Consider the following 19156-nt stretch of genomic DNA (forward strand, 5'->3'; position numbering starts at 1 on the left):
AGTGCTGTGATTGTAAAGGTGCATTCTCCCAGTATGGATGCGTTTAACTCCACCATAATACAGACTTCAGAACGAGGTCAGACAATGTTTCTGTTTCACTGACGGCACCAGGAGGAGTCTATTATAGGATTTAGTCATGATTGATTGATTGATTAATGGATTTTTTTTTTTCTGATTAAAAAAGGATAACATGTACTTTCCAACATGGTCCCTGAAGTCAGAAAAACAGTACAAACAGCAACCATTATTAACCATAACCATAAACAATATTACTCCTAACAACCTTCATATGAAAACAGCAGAAACGAACAATCCCCTAAATGAATTCACGCACGCACGCACGCACGCGCGCACACACACACACACACACACACACACACACACACACACACACACACACACACACACACACAACACACACACACACACACACACACACACACACACACACACACACACACACACACACACACACACACACACACACACACAATATGTGCAGTGCATAGGACCTGCCTGTCATTTTCTAACTGGCTATCTTACCCCAGAGATGAGCCCAGAGCTGACCTCTAAAAACCCCTCTGGAATATGACAATTTGATGGTAAGTGGAAGGCTGTTCCACAGTAAGGTCCCTGGATAAAAAAAGAGCTCCAGCTACACCGTTCACTCGTGGCACCTTGCATGAGCCAATGTTGTGACCATGACGATATGAACCATAAGCTGGGAGCCCAAGTAGTCAGGGGCAGCATTACTGATGATGTTATACATGTGAGTTTCACCTGTTCCACCCTGTGATGTATTGGCAACAGGCCCACCTTCTTGAATGTGTTACCTTAGCTCCTACATGAGTTCTGGGAGGTAAATTAATCGATTGATGTTATTATTATTCTGCACAACCTTTATCTTGCTCCTTAGTGTCGTTGTAAGTCACTGTACCATGCAGAACAACCATAATATAATCAGTGTTGTAACAAGGAGTTTTTTTTTTTTTTAATTTCAAACAGCCTCGTTCTGCAACAAGGACTTACAGCTACTCTTGGTCATGAATAGACTACTTTCTTTTTTTTCTTTTTCCTTTTTTTGGGGGGAGGGGGGCTTTTCTGCCTTTATTTGTATAGTACAGTACAGAGATTGACAGGAAACAGGGAGAGAGAGACGGGGAGTGACACACAGCAAAGGTCATTTAGGCTTGGGAATCGAACCCGCTGTTAGGCTACATTAGAGCCTATATGTCGTATGCATATGCACCTTAACCACTAGGCCATCGGCGCCCCTATAGAGCAACGCCGAGGTATGTGACACAAGCCTGCGATGCACATTTCATTTCCATTGAATGTGACATTCATCCTTTTCAGTGGTGTAAAGTAACTAAGTACATGTACTCAAGTACTGTACTTAAGTACAATTTTGAGGTATTTGTACTTTACTAGAGTCCTTAGCATGCAATAAACCGATATCTGTACTTGTCTGTCCACCGGTCTGTGGAGGACTCACCGAATCTCTTCGTGTTTGGGGGTTGTAGGCATCGCCGGCCTCGCTGATTGGCCAACCTGACCCATCCCTTCACAAATTGGCAGAGGTTTGCGACTTTGCGTCACGTTTGTAACCTGACTCTGCCAGATGGGGGTGGTATTGAGTAACTACGCAAATGTGTGACGCAAGCTTCTTGGATGTGGCAGCGTCAGGTTATCACGTTTGCGCCACTGCGCCAATATCATTTTTTCAAATCATTTCTTAATTATTTTTAGAAATATCATCGCTGTCGGGCAGAAACCAGCTATCTCCATTTTTCATTATTATTTATTTTTAATAAATCAGTGCTATTGAACACCCTTTATGTCTGTGTGTGGGTTTGACAAATATTGAACCAATTAAAAGTATTCAAAAGCGCTTCTGGCTAAAACCTAACTCCATTGGATCCTCAAACTCCAACTTTGGAGATACCGGTAGTTGTTTTCCATCATTGATTAGAATGATGGAAAACATCCACTTGAGCTGTATTTGGGTAAAGTGATGATAATATAAGGACACATTCCTTACACAAGTATCTGACAATGTATAAAGTCACCATACCAAATTTGATGAGGCAGTATTGTGTTGTTCTAAAAAAAAAAAACATTTCCTGAAAAGTTAATATTTTGGACATAGCTTTCTGCCCAACAGCAGAGATATATTTGATATTTGGTTAAATATATTGTTGTTGTTTTAAACTTGATAAATATTACATAGGCCATTAGGCCATTATTTTAAGAAGGTGATGCTATTTAAGCATTGTGTTTGGTGACTTGGCTCTGTTGTGGTATCTCCCTGTCCTTCCATGCACATACATGGAATGCCTCAGGCAGGGAGAGCAGAAAGCAAGCAAAGCGCACCCCCTGCAGAGCAGCAGTAAAAATGGCATCAGACAATGACAATTTTGTAAGATCAGACGAGCATAAAAAGGAGGAGCTGGGGTGGAGGCATGCGTATGCTGTGGCAGGAATAGGCAAGATGTAGCGTTTATAAAGAGTGTTCCATAACATGAATGGCTGATGACAGTTGAGCATCAGCTGATAGGGGAGGGCCTGGCAGAAATCAGCTGATGCTGTCAAGCAAGCTTGACTATCTTGTCTCACCAGAACTAATGCGATGTGATCACAGCAGCCTTCAATCTAGTCGTCTATTGATCTCTTCTAGTTTGGGCAGCAGGCTCCTCGTGTTCAGGGGAAAGAAATGAGTCCCCTCTGAATTAAGTGGTTATGGGGTACTTCATTCTGCGCGTCCAGGCTATCTGCTGTCTCCTCCACTAAGACCGCCAGTTTATATTTATTTTTAGATGATAGAGTACACTTTAACTTTCAAATCCATTCTCTCAGCAGAGTCCAGCAGAGTCTTGCTTGGTTTTGGCTTGTCCATCCATACAGTACATGTGATTTTTAGTTTCTTTTGTTGTTGTTGTTATTGTTTGTTTGTTTCTGTTTGTGTGTGCGTGTGCATGTGGTAGTGGTGTTAGGTGGGTTAATTATACTGTTTTATCCATTGATATGTATTGCTTTTGTATTTTGTGAACTTCTGTGTGCTTCTTACAAATGAGATATAAATCTCAATATGATTTCTTTGGTTAACTACAGGATATAAAAAACAAATAGGCGCTGCCAGGATTCATAGAGGTGACCTGCTTGAAATAGTTTGCCTTGTATTCAATATTCTAGCATCATCATTTTTGAAGAAATAGAAGCAATTCTTTATTTGTGCACTTGAGCACAATGGATGCCAGGGCTCTGTTGATAGTCTCGTGTTACTATGACCTCTCTCAGTTTACAGTATTCTGACCTTTTTGAAATGTCACAGCCAGGGAATTCCAACTGTGAGGTATACACAGCATGGTTGTTATGTTATGATACAACCAGAGAATACCCGAAGAATCATGAGAATACCAAATTGAATCATAAAACCTTGTAATGTCACTGGTGACTCCCTCGCCCCCGCCATCCTCCATTCCTCCAGTTCACCATAGCCATGTCTCTAATATCTAACCAGGCATGACTCCCTTTGTTCTCCCTCTGTGGAATTGTGTTCATCACCCAAACCCCCCTGCCCACCCAGCCTTACATCCTCACCCCCAGGAGAAGTTTAGTGTGCAGTGGGCTGGTTCACGGTGGGTGAATTGGACCGTTCCAAATTGTGTCCCGGGGATGGGGGGCAGAGCAGGGCAGTGGAACGCGATGCTTTACACCTGACCTCACAAAGATTATTTATTTATTTCACTTTATTTATTTTTATTTTGCTGACAAGTTCACAAAAATATGGAGGAGGATATTAGGATTAGGTTAGGAGGAGGAGAGTAAAGCTTTGACCAGGCGTATGTAGATAGACCCAGAGCAGACGTGTGTGTGTGTGTGTGTGTGTGTGTGTGTGTGTGTGTGTGTGTGTGTGTGTGTGTGTGTGTGTGTGTGTGTGTGTTTTGTGTGTGTGTGTGTGTGTGTGTGTGTGTGTGTGTGTGTGTGTGTGTGTGTGTGTGTGTGGACATTGCTGTCATCTTTATTTACCCCCCTCCCCCTTTCTATCAGCGGAAGCATGTAGGGGTCAGTGTAGCGAAGAGTGCACGTCTGGCCTCACAGATGTAAACAGCAGTAGCATCCTATGAGACGGTGTTCAAACATGAGAAACCCAGACAGCCCCTTCAGTCTGGGCCTGGAGGTGAGACAGCTGAATCAGGACTACGTGACTGACGCTACATTAAACTGCTACTACTGTTGTACTACTACAAAAAAAATATTTACACAGTAAAATCCAGAGTGTTCATTTAACTCTGACCCATTAGGGTAAATTCTTTCACTATCAGAGTTAGGCGAAATTAACATGATTTCACTTTGTGTTGTGCTTTTTAGGTTGTAGGCCAAAGACTTGTGATGTGCCCTTAGTACATTACACAAGAAACGTGGGTGAGCATGTATAGCCTAACCTTTCTGGGTCCGGGAATCATACATGTGCGTCATGACCAATGCGGCGTGTCATCAGTCGTCTTTAGCGCAATGCTGCTCAATCTTGCATGCATGTATACCCCTGTAAGTTCACTTTACTACATTGTAGCATGTGGCCATCTACTACACTAGTCCAGACTCCAGACATGCGTGACCTCGGATCGCAGAGTGGAGCGAGATTGAAGGGCTGGCCATGTGAGACTAAAGGCATGTGTGACTGCGAGTTGTCACTGGTTCTCAACGTCGGATCCGGGGACCACCAGGTCTCCAAATGGACCCTTATGGGTCTGTGACTCTCAGGGTTAAATGAACAATGGGGGTCTGTAGCCTATATCAAACTGGGGGTCCTTGAGATGAAACAGGTTTAGCATCTGCGCGCTGTGCAGTAGCTGTAACCTGGCAGCAATCAATCGTGATGACTCATGCGCTTCATTAATGGCTGGGTTCTTGTTGTGTGGGTTACAGCGGTCTCTGATGGCAGGGCTATTACTCCAGTGGGGTGCTTGCGCGTTTAATCAAATGCCGGCCAGCTCTAATCAGCCCCAGCCTCGGCCCAACTCTTCTCTCCGCTCATTGCCATCCCATACTGACTGCATCTTCATAACGCTGGTAATGAGGGAGCTCCACTAAAGACATGACAGTCTGTTCGATTGTCTTCTGTGCCATTACTCTCCCTTAGCATCACATACTGTCCTAATGGGTCCAGAAACTGCAAGACGTCTCAAAATGTATCCCAAATCCCATGTTCTCTCCTCTGGGGGCGTTGTTAGGACACTGGCCACAGCAGTGAGGACTGGAGTGCAGCTGTGTGTGTACGTGTGTCTTGTGTTTTTTGGCCAGTGGCCGTTCTCCTCCAGCCCTCCCTGTGGTGTCGCCTCATCAGCCAGCCACCACATGGAAACAGCTGGTCCCCAGTGGCAGGCTGCCCTCTTCCAGCGTTGCCAGATTTTGCGAGAGAAATAAGCTACCAGGCCTATGAAAACAAGCCCAAAAGAAGCGACTATTTGAAAATAGATGTAGCCTACGGATCTGCTTGTAGATCTGCTATGTAGATCTTGTAGATCTACAAAATATTTTCAGAACGGGTCTGCGGACAAATACACATTAATCTGGGGGTCCTTGCCATGAAAATGTTTAAGTACCACTGGTTTATAAACAGCATTAGGCCCCATCTACCAATATTTACAAGCAACTTTACAGCCCAAAGTCACTCATAATAAGCATGGCAACACTGCCCTCTGCACTGCATGAGGCAACCTGGAGACAGTGGTGGAAGAAGTACTCTGATTTCTTTTACTTAAGTGAAAGTAGCAATACCACAATATAAAAATACGTAAAAGGCCTGTATTCAACATTTTACTTTTTACAAAGTCTAAAAGTATTGGCATCAAAATACTTACAGTGCCAAAATAGAAGCACTAAAAAAAATTCTTCATTTGACAACAAAGAATAAGCCGATTTACAAGTTCACAACACGTCGCATCAGACTTTTCTATTTTTGAATAGCCGAAATATAAAATACTTTAGGGCTTAAGTATTTATTGCACGTTTTGAATTAATAATCTAAAGTTACTAGTTACTGCAAGTAACTAAAGATGAGTGGAGTAGAAGTATCAAATATTGAAAAACTTACCTACTGCTTGAAGTAAAGGAAAATTCCTCAAAATCGTACTTTGATACTTCGACTTTTGGCGTTAGCTATTAGAAAATAGCAGATACAAGCTCACAGCACATCACTTCGTGCCGTGCTGCGAGCTTGAGTACATCTGCTATGTTTGAACATTTTTGAAAAATCTTGAAAGTGTGAGAACTTCTGATTTAGAAGGCATTTGTAGAATCGGCCTCAGGTCTTAACGGGTTAATTACAGTACTTAGAGTAAATGTACTTAGTTAATTTCCACACCTGGATGGGCGGGTGACCAGGGCACTTTGTCTGGTGAAGATGGATTATATTATACTGTGTAGATTTGGTTGTGTAAGTGTAAACCGTCTCACTTTGTGGAAATGGATGCGGGCTGAATGACTGAAGGTTTTATTCTGCTAGAATTAATGGACATACTCTTTCTCGATGAAACACTAGTCGTACACAAATTTCCTAGAGGGTAAATCCTTTAATGTCAGAGGAAACAAGGAACCGTTGCACAAATTAAGTTGATTCAATAAAATCCCTCCTAAATCTTAACTCCGAAGAGGTTTGTGTCATTGTAATAAACAGTCTTATTATTTAGTTTCGACGTGAGGGAGGGGAGATGTTGGTGAGCACAAAGGATTGGGAACACACTCTAAACAGTACTGGGTTATTATCCCAGCCAGGGGGAACTGGTACTATAAACAATCGCATAGCTGCGGTGCGCTGCGCTCTGGTGCAAACCAATCACAAGAATGCCGCCTGGCTGAAATTTCCCAGCTTTCAGCTATATAGTACTGTACATCTGTCTTCTCAGGCCATCCACAGCTGACTATAAGGTTTTCGTGGTAATCCCTGACATTTATTTTATTCTTAACAGTGAGATTTGTCTTTATGAAGAGACAACTGTGGCCTTTTGAGGTTGTCTTGATGTTTGCCTGTCAGGCTTCATAGTGCTGTGTTTTTGTTTGTGAGCGTGTGTTGGGTATTTGGTGAGGTAATCACCCACCTCTCTTGACTCTGCTGCACCGGTTTCAAAGCCTGTAGAATATGGTCCGGTCGCCTCAGTGACACTGGAAATGCAGAACAAAGTCTCAGGGACAGCTCTGCATGGCCTGACCCTCATTGTGCCCCCGTAGTCCGTACCCCCCTCAGCTTGTTTTGAGCTCACAACTGAGCCTTTGAGGCATGAGGGGGAGATGAGGGAAGGGCGGTGGGGTTAGTCAGCCAGGGAGGGAATGCCATTTATTCTGTGTTGTGTCCTCTGTGTTCAAGCTTCTCTGTCATTAGGGTTTTCCAGTGTTTAATGGCTTTTGATTGGCTTAGAAGACTGTCAGATGTCACATTGCCACTGGAAACAACGAGAAATTGTCCAAATACGCCAACGCTTTGTGTTTATTTATTTATGTTTATTTATCCAGTGCACCACAAGGCTTTGAATTTCACAGTCATTTCCTTTCCCTTTTTCACAGCAAAGAGCCTCAGGCAAGGTGCTGTTTGACCTGGTGTGTTCCCACATGAACCTCATCGAGGGCGACTACTTTGGCTTAGAGTTTCAGGACCACCACAAGATGATGGTGAGTATGTTGTTGAAGAAAATCAAACGGGGAAAGAAAGTCTGTCTTTCTGTCTCTGTTTTGCTTGTTAATGTTTCTACCCTGAATAGCAAGATGGTGATCATTTTCTTTGGTTCACAGGTTTGGTTAGACCTCATCAAGCCCATCATCAAACAGCTCAGACGTAAGTGACCCTCCGACAAGGGCTTATTAGCAGCTTAAAAACCTTCATATGACAACAATGTTCTTAATGAGTAACATTGTTTGAAAAATCCATGCTCTATACTTTATACTTGAGAGCAATCGGAAAAGCCGTTGATTTTAAAGGAGGATGCAAGCTTTTACACAGACTGTAAGGGAGTTCTGTTCAGCCAACGCTAACCACAATGGAAAAAGTTTACATTCCCTTCAGGCATTTCATTTGGATGTTGTTGTTTTTTATTCCACATCTGCACTAACTATCTTGTCTCATCCAGTTGGGAAAAGGGGAGAAAAGTAGCGGCTATGGGAATATTGTCAATTGCTTCGATCTCTCTTCTACAGGGCCGAAGAACACAGTCCTGAGGTTTGTGGTGAAGTTCTTTCCTCCGGACCATGCCCAGCTTCTGGAGGAACTCACACGGTGAGGTCACACACAGACCACAGCCAAATGTGTATCTCTGTGCTGCAGGACTTTTTCCACAGCTATGTGGTAATGCACCTGTAATGCTGTTTAATGTGGCATACTGTAGCAGCCAGCATACTGTACTGTATGTGTTGATGATTAGCATGGTAAATAGCTACATCCTTTACGTTTGTTGGGTGGATATAATGCTACGCATGTCAGTATGCGTAAATGACTTCGATGTGACTAAAAGTGATTGCTAATGCAATATTGAAAAATGTGCCTCGGCCTCCGTAAAGATTTATTTCCTCCCAGCCGTGTAATTCCCATCACATGCCTGCCATGTTTCTCATTTAGGCCTCACAGAGCTAATGATTTCCTGATTTCTCGTTTCTCTTTGACTGGGACTTGTTCACAATTATCCTGTTTTGTCATTCACAGTGATGATGTAACACGCCTTGAGAAAATGCCCCCCCCCCCCTCTCCCTCTAGTATGAGTCCTGTATGTAATGAAGTATTCATAAAGCAAGTAGATGTCAAATATATGTCACCTTGGTTAATTAAACCTCAAATACCGTAACGCTCTTTGATGGCCTATATGAATTATACAGTACATGGTGTGGATTAGCTGAGAGCTCATCCGAGAGGTTCATTTGATCTTGCTCTGAGAGAGTTGCCATATCCATTTGATTGAATCCTGTTGACGCTTTCGTATTTTTTTCCTTGTCCAGGTACCTGTTTGCCCTTCAGATAAAACAGGACCTGGCCTGTGGACGTCTAACCTGTAATGACACTAGTGCTGCGCTGCTGGTCTCCCATATTATCCAATGTAAGACTCTCTTTCCACTTCTAGCCCAGGAGACCAGAGAATCAACAGAGCACATAACTGTGTCAGAAAATACATTGTTTTTCATGCAGAGCCATCCTCAAACAGTGTCAACAGCATACTGCGTAGCATAGCAAATCAAAAATCCATGGGTTGCTATGGATACCTTTCAGTCGAATGTCTGCATGTAATCTGGCAGAACAGGCTCAGAATAACCAAACGTGGCAGCGCTTTGAAACACTGGGCCTTTTCTGAGGCTGGTATTTCTCGAGTTTGATCTAAATTATGGCCATAACTATAAACGTTACCTTAATATGGTTATTTACTGTAATGGCTCATAGTGTGCATGTAAGTGATTAAATCAGCAGACCCTTATCATTGCTATTTATAGATAAGGAAAAGCCTGTCATTTTCATCAACCTACACTATAATGGATAAGACACAGTGATAACAGATGGACTGCTTTATGATCATTATGAAATCTGTTTTCTCTTCACCTGTGCTGTTTAGCTGAGATTGGGGACTTTGAGGAGAGCCAGAGCAGGTCACACCTTCTCAATAACAACTACATCCCAGATCAAATGGCCTTGATGGATAAGATCATGGAATTTCACTCAAAGAATATGTGAGTTGCTGATGCTAGTCTAGACTATTTACTTATCCACTTACTGGGGTACCCCAGAGCTGTATGTCTGCTCCTTTTCCCCCCTCTACTCCAAATCTCTTTGCCAGAAATAGCTAATCTACAAGCTCACTAGTTGCGATGCGTTGTTAGGTTGTAGATCTATTTTTGCCAAATGTTCACTCCACAATAAGGATGCCAGTGTTCCTGTGGTTAAAGAGCTGCTCCTTGGAAGCCAAATGCCACTTTGTAACACTGCTCTAAGGTTGTTAAAGCCAGGGCTGAACGCTGGGATTATTCTCCTCACCCCTGAATAGAAAATAAAGTTGTTCCAGACCTCACGTCCCTGGGGAATGTTTTATAATGCAGGTGACACATTCAGGAAGCTAGCTACTGAATGAATTGGCTGTTTCTCAAAGTGCTATGAAAATGTGCTATGGAATTCTTTATCGTATTTGGACAAGGCATAGCAAGTGCCTGTAAGCTGTTTTACTGCCTTTGCCTGGGGGTGAATATGGGGTTGTCTGCCACTTTATTAACAAAAGGCTGCTCTTCTCCCCAAAAGGACTAGAATGCTCCTTCAGACCAGCCAAATGAGTCACATAGCCTCTGCCAGAAGGGTTAACAGGTTAAGACCTCAAGACCGTCTGAATCTATTCTCCTGCATCTACTGGGAACAATTGTTTTAGGGGAATGGGTTCTTGAACCCATCTCCTTTCCCCAGTAGCAATCTTTCCTCAGCACTGACACCAATTTGCGAGTTGCACGGACAGCGCCGTGATAAAAAAGCTTCCGGATCCTTCGGCCACCATCCTCTCTCAAAGTGTACTCATTGACGCAGCGTAACTGAATTTTTGCCAAAACACGGCCGGCCCCTGTCTCACCCCCACGCTACAGTGGGGCCACGGATGAGATGGGACCACAGCAGGGAGCTGACACATGAAAGGAGCTCCCATTAGATTTGAATGCCCTGCTCTGTGACTTTTTTTCTTTATTTTTTAAGGCTTTACAGTTGATAACTGTAACCACAGTTCTTTTGGCAGGGTACCATGCTGAGAGTTAAATCTCAAATTAAGTACCACATACAGGAAACAGGAAGGCTTTGCGCTGATAAGAATTTGTAAAGTCAGTCAGTATGCAGCTTATTCCCCTCCTCGATCTGTCTCGTATCAAATGAACATGGGAAGACTAGTTCTATATGAACTCTCACCTCAATTAGTGAGATACACGAAAGGATTATTTGCCAGGATTTCAGTAATTTGTACTAAACTGCTGAAGGTATAATCCACACTACACTACAGTAAGATGTGGGTGAAACCAGTAGGGTGTATTGAGTTATTTAATACCTTATATCTACTGTGTATACACTTCGCTCTTTACCAAAACATAGACTTTTCTTTGTCAGACCAGTACAAATTAATCTGTAACTTTGGTGTTTTTTTTTAGCGGTCAGACGCCAGCAGAATCAGACTACCAGCTATTGGAGGTGTCGCGCCGGCTGGAGATGTACGGGATTCGCCTCCACCCTGCAAAGGACCGGGAGGGTACCAGGCTGAGCCTGGCAGTGGCACACACTGGAGTCCTGGTCATTCAGGTGATTGGCTGTAATTTGTACTTTCGGAATCAACTTCGTTGTCACATCACACGTTTACGGGTGTAAAATAGTGGGTGGAATTGGGGTGAAACTGTTGGAATATGGAAGAGAGAAGAGAGAAGAAAGGAACAAGTCAAATTACAGGAAGGCACAGTCAAATAAAATATACGAAGTGCTTCTTGTGCAGGTGGAAAACATTCCAGCATATGAATATAGAAGCAAGTATATAAAATCACAGTTTATGTGCATAGCTAAAGCATCAAATATAAAATGTATTTGGTGATGGATAGCAGTTAAGGGTTGGGTACCATTGACCATATTCACATGGCCAATGGTCAGTTACAGTTGTATATGTATTTAACATTTTACATTTTACACTGTGGTATAAATTTTGTGTTGGAAATGTTTGGTAATCCTTATTGATGCTGTTTTCAATAGATGTCTTTGGTGGTAAAAGTCTGAATATTATTGTCTATTTCAGCCCAAGTGAAAGTTTATTAATGCTCTCAACAGGGACACACGAAGATCAATGCCTTCAACTGGTCTAAAGTGCGTAAGCTAAGCTTCAAAAGGAAACGATTCCTTATCAAGCTCAGGCCAGATTTAAATGTAAGTCATGCTTCTTGACCTCTGTAAAATGCGAAAAATAATTGCCCATGTTCACACAGCAGCCCGTACAATACTGTATGTCATACTTGGGGTGGGGTTTCCCCACCGCCCAAGTATGATGTAGGAGCAAAATTGCTGCCATGTTAAATTATACTCAATTGATTGCTTGGAATTACAAATGTAAATATATCATTGGCAAGTAACGTAACTATCCATGTGCTTACCTTGTACCAGAGTTCATATCAGGACACTCTAGAGTTCCTGATGGGAAGCAGGGACTGCTGTAAAGTCTTCTGGAAGATCTGTGTTGAATACCATGCCTTCTTCCGCCTCTTTGAGGAGCCCAAGCCCAAGCCCAAACCTGTGCTGTTTTCACGAGGCTCCTCGTTCAGATTCAGGTAGACTGGTTGGATGTGAAATCTACACCACAAAACCCTCTCTCCCTCTCTCTCCCCCCCCTCCCTCTCTCTCTCTCTCTGTCTCTCTCTCTCTTTCTCTATCTCTGGACAGTTAACCACATGAGCCCTAGCGTACCTATTCAAGCTCGCAGCTCGACGAGTTGTGAGCTTGTAGACTTTCACTATTTGATGGACAGTACAATGAAGTATATACGTATGTTTTAGGTGTTTAAGAGAGCTGGCAAGTTTGATTAAGTACCACCACTGCCAGCCTGTGAATCTAATTTCCACCTGTCACATAACAAACGTTATCTCCTCTGTCTCTTGACGAAAGTTCACGTACCTTTGTCATCTCACTTGTGCTTGTCTCTGCAGCGGTCGCACACAGAAGCAGGTGATTGATTATGTAAAGGAATCTGAATTTAAAAAGATCCCATTTGAAAGGTAAACGCTCTGTACATGTTCAGTTTTTTTTTACACATTTAGTCCAACCTTGCAGACAGTGACAACATAAGGCTGCTTGGAGACTCTGAACTCTGACCTCTGTCAACCTGTCTCCTAGGAAACACAGTCGCGTCCAATACAACAGTCGTATGTCACCGTTGCCTTCTCCACGCCGCCATGAAGTGCCAACAGAGGTTAGTGTCTCAGTCATTCCTTCAGTACTCATAGATCATTACAAGCAAAGTGGTTCATAACAAGAGCTGGGTCTGCTGGCCATCTGATTGTTTTCATATACAAAGTAGGGGTGTGCCGATATATCGTCCCGCGATATATCGCGATACAACGATATGTATCGTTTTGGAGAAAAAAAATATCATTTTGAAGAAGAAAAAAAGAATAATGCAAAAACAGAAGTATTTGTTTGCATTTGCTTCCCCCCCATATATTTTCATAATAAAAAAGTGCCCTATATCGTATCGTATCGATATCGTGAGCCCAATATCATGTATCGTATCGTGAAATTAGTGTATCGGCACACCCCTAATACAAAGCAATGGTTAATTAGGTCAGTTGATTCAAAATGTCAGTATTGATTTAGTGTTTATAACTGACTCGATCATGATCATAAATTAAGTGTAAGTATTTCTCGTTTACTGTTCCTTCTCCCCAGAGTGGAGCTCCAGTAGACATGGTTGACTCTCCGCCTCGGCGCCACAGGAAGGAGTCCGCGTTGGTGACTGCTGAAGACCCCTCAGCCCTGCGGACACGGGCCAGCCCTTCCAGCCAGAGAAACGGCCGTGAGGACAGACAGGGGCCCAGGACCAGCCCGGGGACGGAAGAGGCCAAAGACTCAGCCAGGCCGTCCCACCCAGACCATCTGAGTACAGGTCCAGCATCTTGGGCTGCTAAAGGCAGCAGCTCATCAATCCCCTACATTGACTGTGGTGATATAGATAGTGAATATGATTTGACCAGGGGCCCAGCTAGCAGGTTTTACAGTAACCACAATTATGGCGAGCAGGCCATGCCACGCCGTGGCTCTGGCACTGGGAGTGTCGACGGGGCTGTGCAGGCTCAGCACTTTCTAGGTAGGATGAGATGCAGGGAATCCCCATCCTCTCCTAGAGCCCAGCTCAACATGAGCAGTGAGCTGGATGCATCAGCCAAGCAGATGTGCTATGGCTATCAAAGCCCTCTCCACAACGCTGTGACGGAGCCCAGTGTCTACAGTGTACAAAGTGGGCTGCTGCACAGTAGCAGGAGCAGTCCCCTTACAGTTCGACATGCGGCCGGGTCCAAGAGTGCCACCTCCAGCCCTGTCATAAGCACCTTCCACCGAGCAGGCTCCCTCAGTTACGCTGAGCAGAATGGCCTGAGCGCTGCCCCCCGCCGCAGCTTTGACACTTGGGCGCAGGGAACCCGCAGCGACGAGGGTCTCCCTCACAGCGGCAGCTACTCTCCCACCCTGAGCCGTTCTCCACACTTACAGAAGCTCCATCAAATGCGGAACCGCTCTGACACAGACCCCTGTGTCCTGAGCCAGGCATTGCCCGCACTCGCACACGAGCCTCGGCCCGTCCTGTCCCGGGCCGAGCGCATTGCCGCTCTAGAGCGCCGTATGTTGGCCAATGGTCTGACGGCACCTGGCCGGCCCAGGGCCAGCCCTCTGCAGAAGCGCTCAGGGCAGCCCAGTGCAACACATGTGGGTGCCGTTCAGATGCACGATGGCTCCACTACCAGTGGTTCAGAGTCTAGCGAGTCCGAGATCGAGGCCGCCAGGGGCAGCCCTGAGAGCGACACACTGATGCATGGTAACCCCATGGATGGAGACCACTCTTCCCCAATACCCAGGAACAAGTACCCCTTAGGTAGCCTCGAGCTGGATGAGGAGGCAGAGGATGACAGTGGCCATGCCTTTAGTGATGAGGATATGGGTCAGGTGTTCAGTTGTTAGGCTTCATATCTGCTCCTGAGGAGAATATAGGGAGCTTGCCTCTGGGTACCAATGGGATATTGGATTGGATTGGAAGGTGATGAGCAGTTCATAAAGGAATAGATTTTTTTTCCTGTCAGGGGACCGAGTTTCTACACATCATGTGTTTTGTGCTCTTCCTGTGCACTGCATAATAGAGGCAGTGTCTGAATCCAACTCCAGTCTGTCTCCCATTTGGTTGGGCTGACCTTTGTGAAATGGCATTGAATAAGGGATGGGTTGAGGGCTTTTTCATTCATCACATTGAGGGCTTATCTTTCACATCCCTATGTGCTGATAATTAACATATCTTTGTAAAAGGTTGTGTTTAAGTGCCAAGTCCTATGATTTAAGATTGTACGGTTATTTTCTTTTTTACTAAAGAGCAAGTAGACAGTTCCCAATACTCCTACATGAAAGATGATATTTTTAAAATGTAATTCTGGTGTTGCACTTTTACTTATTCTTTGATCAGAGAGTCTCATTATTGGAATAATGTTTCAATGCAGAATCCAGTTCCTTCGTCAGATGCCTTTATTATTTCCTTCTATAGAAGAAATGCACCTCAGCATTTTTAACCGACAATAGGTGAATGTTCTGTTGTTTATTGGGTAGGTTGATTAAAGTGGTAATCTTTTAAACAGTGGTAACTTGTTGACCTTTCTGGTGGACATGCTGAATGGAGATGAGGATAGTCAGTCTCAAGTGATCTGAGTTGTATATGTATATAATGTGGACAGAATTCTTGTAGATATTTATGGGAATAATCATATCTCTTTGTATTGTTAATACTGTATATATTACTCGTATGCTGGTCTCTTCAGTGATAGTAGTTTGTAGATACGATTGGCTCCCACCGCCTAATTGGTTTTCCATAGTCTTTGTTTACAATAACTTCTCTCCTTTATCAAATGGTAGTGAATCACTAGTTTTCCTATCATTTTTGTGAAAGTAATAGGGAAAGGACGTGTTATCTCACATTGTTGATGTATATTGTCGTATAAGATATGAGACCAACTGTGGTCGTCTGTTCGAGCTGAATTGGAGTGTAATTCTAATTTAGTAAAACATTGTTGTAGTGGTAGCTTGGTCATGCCACATCAGATTAAGGCTCTTAACACACTCAATCTGGGAAAGCATCTGTGTCATTTTAGATTTTAGTCATATTTTATTCTTTGGCTATTCAAAAATAGCAGATCTACAGGCTCATAGCTTGTAGATCTGCTGAGCTTGTAGATCTGCTATTTTTGAAAAATCTTGTGCAAATCTTTTAATACATAATATTTTTGGGAACATTTTTTTTTACTCAAATCTTTGCTTCTGGGGAGGGTCCCTGGAACAACATATTTTGATGGGTAAAACCATCATACCCAAAATGATATGTATTTGGTCCAGGGACCCCCAGAAGCAAAGATTTGAGTTCAAAATGTTCGCTTTAAAAAAAAAATATATATATTCAAAGATTTGCACAAATTTTCACGATTTTTTCCAAAATAGCAGATCTACAAGCTCATAGCCAAAGAAATGTTAAAATGACACAGATGTGTTCCCGGTCTTAATGGATTAAACTCACTGGTGATGGCCTGCTCTGCACGTGACCTGTGTTAGCATATATCTCGGGCAAACATTCATTTGGAAGTAGCCTTCCCACAGGGGGTGTAAACACAACTCACTGGCTTGCCCTTTCCTAGACACTGCAACGTTTGCAATTCTTTTAACAAAATGGCACTGCACTTTTTATTTCTGGTCTGTGGCACACCAATCTTGTTTTTGCTTCATTTTTTGTCATGTTTATTTGTTTTGCATTGTGTTGTTTGAGCAAGCAATTTGCTTTATATCACAATTCTGTTCTGTTCATCTTTCTTTTTTCTTTGTCTGATGTATGCAATTCTGTCAGCATGAAAAGTGTCTTATCTTGTCTCTGTTTTCCCTCTCTGACAGCATGTAAAACCTGTACCTGTACTGCTGTTCTGTCATTTACTGCTACTGTATGTAAGAAGGAGAAAGACTACCAGTAACTGGGTTCCCCCTTACTGCACTTATCCAGTTACCAGGTACAAGACAGAGGACAGTGGCCAGACTGGAAATGAGATAACGCGTCAGGTTAAGGTTTACAGGGGCTTGGGAATAGCCTGAAAAATAGGGGCAGGATTCAGTATGTGCTTCATGTATGTGTATGTGTACGGTAGGTGTGAAAGGAAGTTTAAGGGCAGCACCCGAAAGCTCCAAGTCTCTTGGCTCATCCATCACTGTCGAGTGCTTCTACGGCCCTCCCAGACACTTTTTTAGCAATGAGTGAGATTTATGTGGTTCATAATTCCTATTATGGAGTTTGAAAAATATTAGGTTTTTCATGGCCCACTGAATTGAATGAATTGACAGATGAGTTTGAAAGCTAAGAAAGATTATGTTAATAAGGTGTTACTGGATCACTGCAGTGTGAGAGAACCCTCACTGGTACACAATGCCCTCTTGTAGATCTGGAGTGTCAGCCTGCTGCACTTTCTCTTGAAAATGGAAATCATAAGGCCATGCTAGTTGTACATTTATAGTATACATTTTGGAGCAGATGGAAGGTGTCATGCCCGCCCCGGCATTTGTTCGCTAATTATGATTAACTCTAAATATCGACTTAATCTAACTCTGCTGACGTGGCAACTGAAACTCACAGGTCTAGAGATGAGGCTTGTGTGTGTTTGCAACCATTGCTGTCATATAAGCCTGATTTTTACTTAGTTGTGCGACACCACACGCAACAAAGTATAATCAAGCCTTAAGAGTTTTGATGCCACCGCATGTTTTGATGCCACCGCATGTTGCTCTAACGCAGGACGGCTGCGGCTCTCCTGCCCTGGTTGTGCTGTGTGCAGTGTGTTCAATACATCCGTTCAAGTCACTGTAATGACATCATTTACCATAATAGGACACATACAAGTCAATTACAAGTTACAGTATATCTTAGGGAATAGAGAATATTACTATTTGAGGTTTATCATAAGAAAATAAAAAGAACATGAATATGTTACAATTATAAATGGCAGTTTAATTAAAACTGTTTTGTATTGATTGGGGAGAATAACCTCTATGTTCCTCATGTCCAACTGGCTGTCTTAGTAAAGTATTAACTGAAATATATGTCACACGGCTGTGTTGATAAATGCATGAGGCAGACCTTTGAGATACTTAATATTAGACAAGGCCTAGAATGTATTCATTAATTCAGAAAAGCTTTTCTTACTGCCCTTGCCCCCCCACCCGCTCTCTCCCCATCTCTCAGTCTCTCTCATCCACTCACAATATCCCTCTTAACACATGATGGGTTGTGGTACTGTTTTATATCCTCTCGTCTTAACGGAAGATTTGACTCATTTTAACATTGTATGAAGCTGTGTCATGTTAGTGTCAATAAAAGTTGACCTTTATCCAGCTGAATTGCAGAATCGTCATTTTGAGACGCCAACGCCAATTATATCTGGTGACTGCCCTATATACAGTACTGGGCTTTCTCTGTTAGCCTCCCCTCTGCTTGTAGGCTAGATGTAGTGTTAGTTGTGTTGCTAAATGTCCGTATAGTCTGTTAAATACAGTCATGTTTGTCTGTCTTGTGAGTGTGCTTGTATTGTTGCTATTTTGAGTTCCCCTCCCTTCCTCTGTCATGTGTAGAGCAGAACCTAACCACGGTTGTGTTAGTTAATTAAGCAAAAACGCTAACCTTCTAGCTGTTTTCGTTTCCTTGAGCAAAGAAAGCCTAACTGGAGTTGTGCGGTTGTGTTGAGGACACGCCATCCCAGAGGTGGTGCTGGTGTGTTTAATCACTCTGCTGTTCATGCCCACCTGTCAGAGGACAACCCACACAGTGGTGGAAAATATGCTCAGTCAACATAGTGAGTAAAGCCTCATTTATATTTTGTTGTACGACTGCGTTCACTTGCCGGACATACAATAACAGATTTTTAACCCAAAAATGCTTGGGATTTTTATGTTGAAAATCTGTTACTTCTGGCAAGTGACGCCATCGTACGACAAAGCATAAATTCGCCATGAGTAGGTTTAGTGACTGTAGTGTAGATGGCACAGGCTAAGCCATTTCTCTTGATTGTTGTAGGCTACCGATCCAATCAGTAGCCCACAGAGTATGTACCTCGGCTGGCCTAATGTTGAAAGGCCAGACGTGGCGGGGGAAGCCGAGCATCAGGGTTGTCTGGACTGTGGAATGAGTCATGATGACTGGATGTCACCAGCCTGAGGAAAATCCTCATTGCTGTAGTCTTTGTGTGGCTCACATACACTGTGTAGACCTAGGTCAAATTGTACTTTTAAATACATACCGTATGGCTCATTTTTAGCATCACCCTGGTGTCACTGAGTATGGTTTGCCACTTAGGACAATATACTAATGAATGTGGTATACTTTTCTGTGATCGTATACCTGATACTGTC

General features: G+C 43.2%; 1 protein-coding gene across 2 annotated transcripts in view; it reads left to right on the forward strand.

Moving 5' to 3' along the window:
• LOC308073735 (FERM, ARHGEF and pleckstrin domain-containing protein 1) overlaps positions 1 to 19156 on the forward strand; it is a 65164-nt gene that overhangs the window by 29319 nt on the left and 16689 nt on the right. The window contains exons 3-13 of one of the 2 annotated variants that reach the window (XM_080412830.1): positions 7564 to 7668; positions 7789 to 7831; positions 8191 to 8269; positions 8983 to 9080; positions 9588 to 9702; positions 11146 to 11293; positions 11807 to 11902; positions 12137 to 12300; positions 12676 to 12744; positions 12863 to 12938; positions 13415 to 13688. In XM_080412830.1, the coding sequence (XP_080268956.1) occupies positions 7564 to 7668; positions 7789 to 7831; positions 8191 to 8269; positions 8983 to 9080; positions 9588 to 9702; positions 11146 to 11293; positions 11807 to 11902; positions 12137 to 12300; positions 12676 to 12744; positions 12863 to 12938; positions 13415 to 13688 (1267 nt within the window). The remainder of the gene's footprint in view (positions 1 to 7563; positions 7669 to 7788; positions 7832 to 8190; positions 8270 to 8982; positions 9081 to 9587; positions 9703 to 11145; positions 11294 to 11806; positions 11903 to 12136; positions 12301 to 12675; positions 12745 to 12862; positions 12939 to 13414; positions 13689 to 19156) is intronic. The other variant, XM_080412831.1, reaches the window with a different exon arrangement.

Source organism: Gymnoscopelus braueri (genome assembly GCF_963280865.1).
Source record: "Gymnoscopelus braueri genome assembly, chromosome: 18".
NCBI lineage: Eukaryota > Metazoa > Chordata > Actinopteri > Myctophiformes > Myctophidae > Gymnoscopelus > Gymnoscopelus braueri.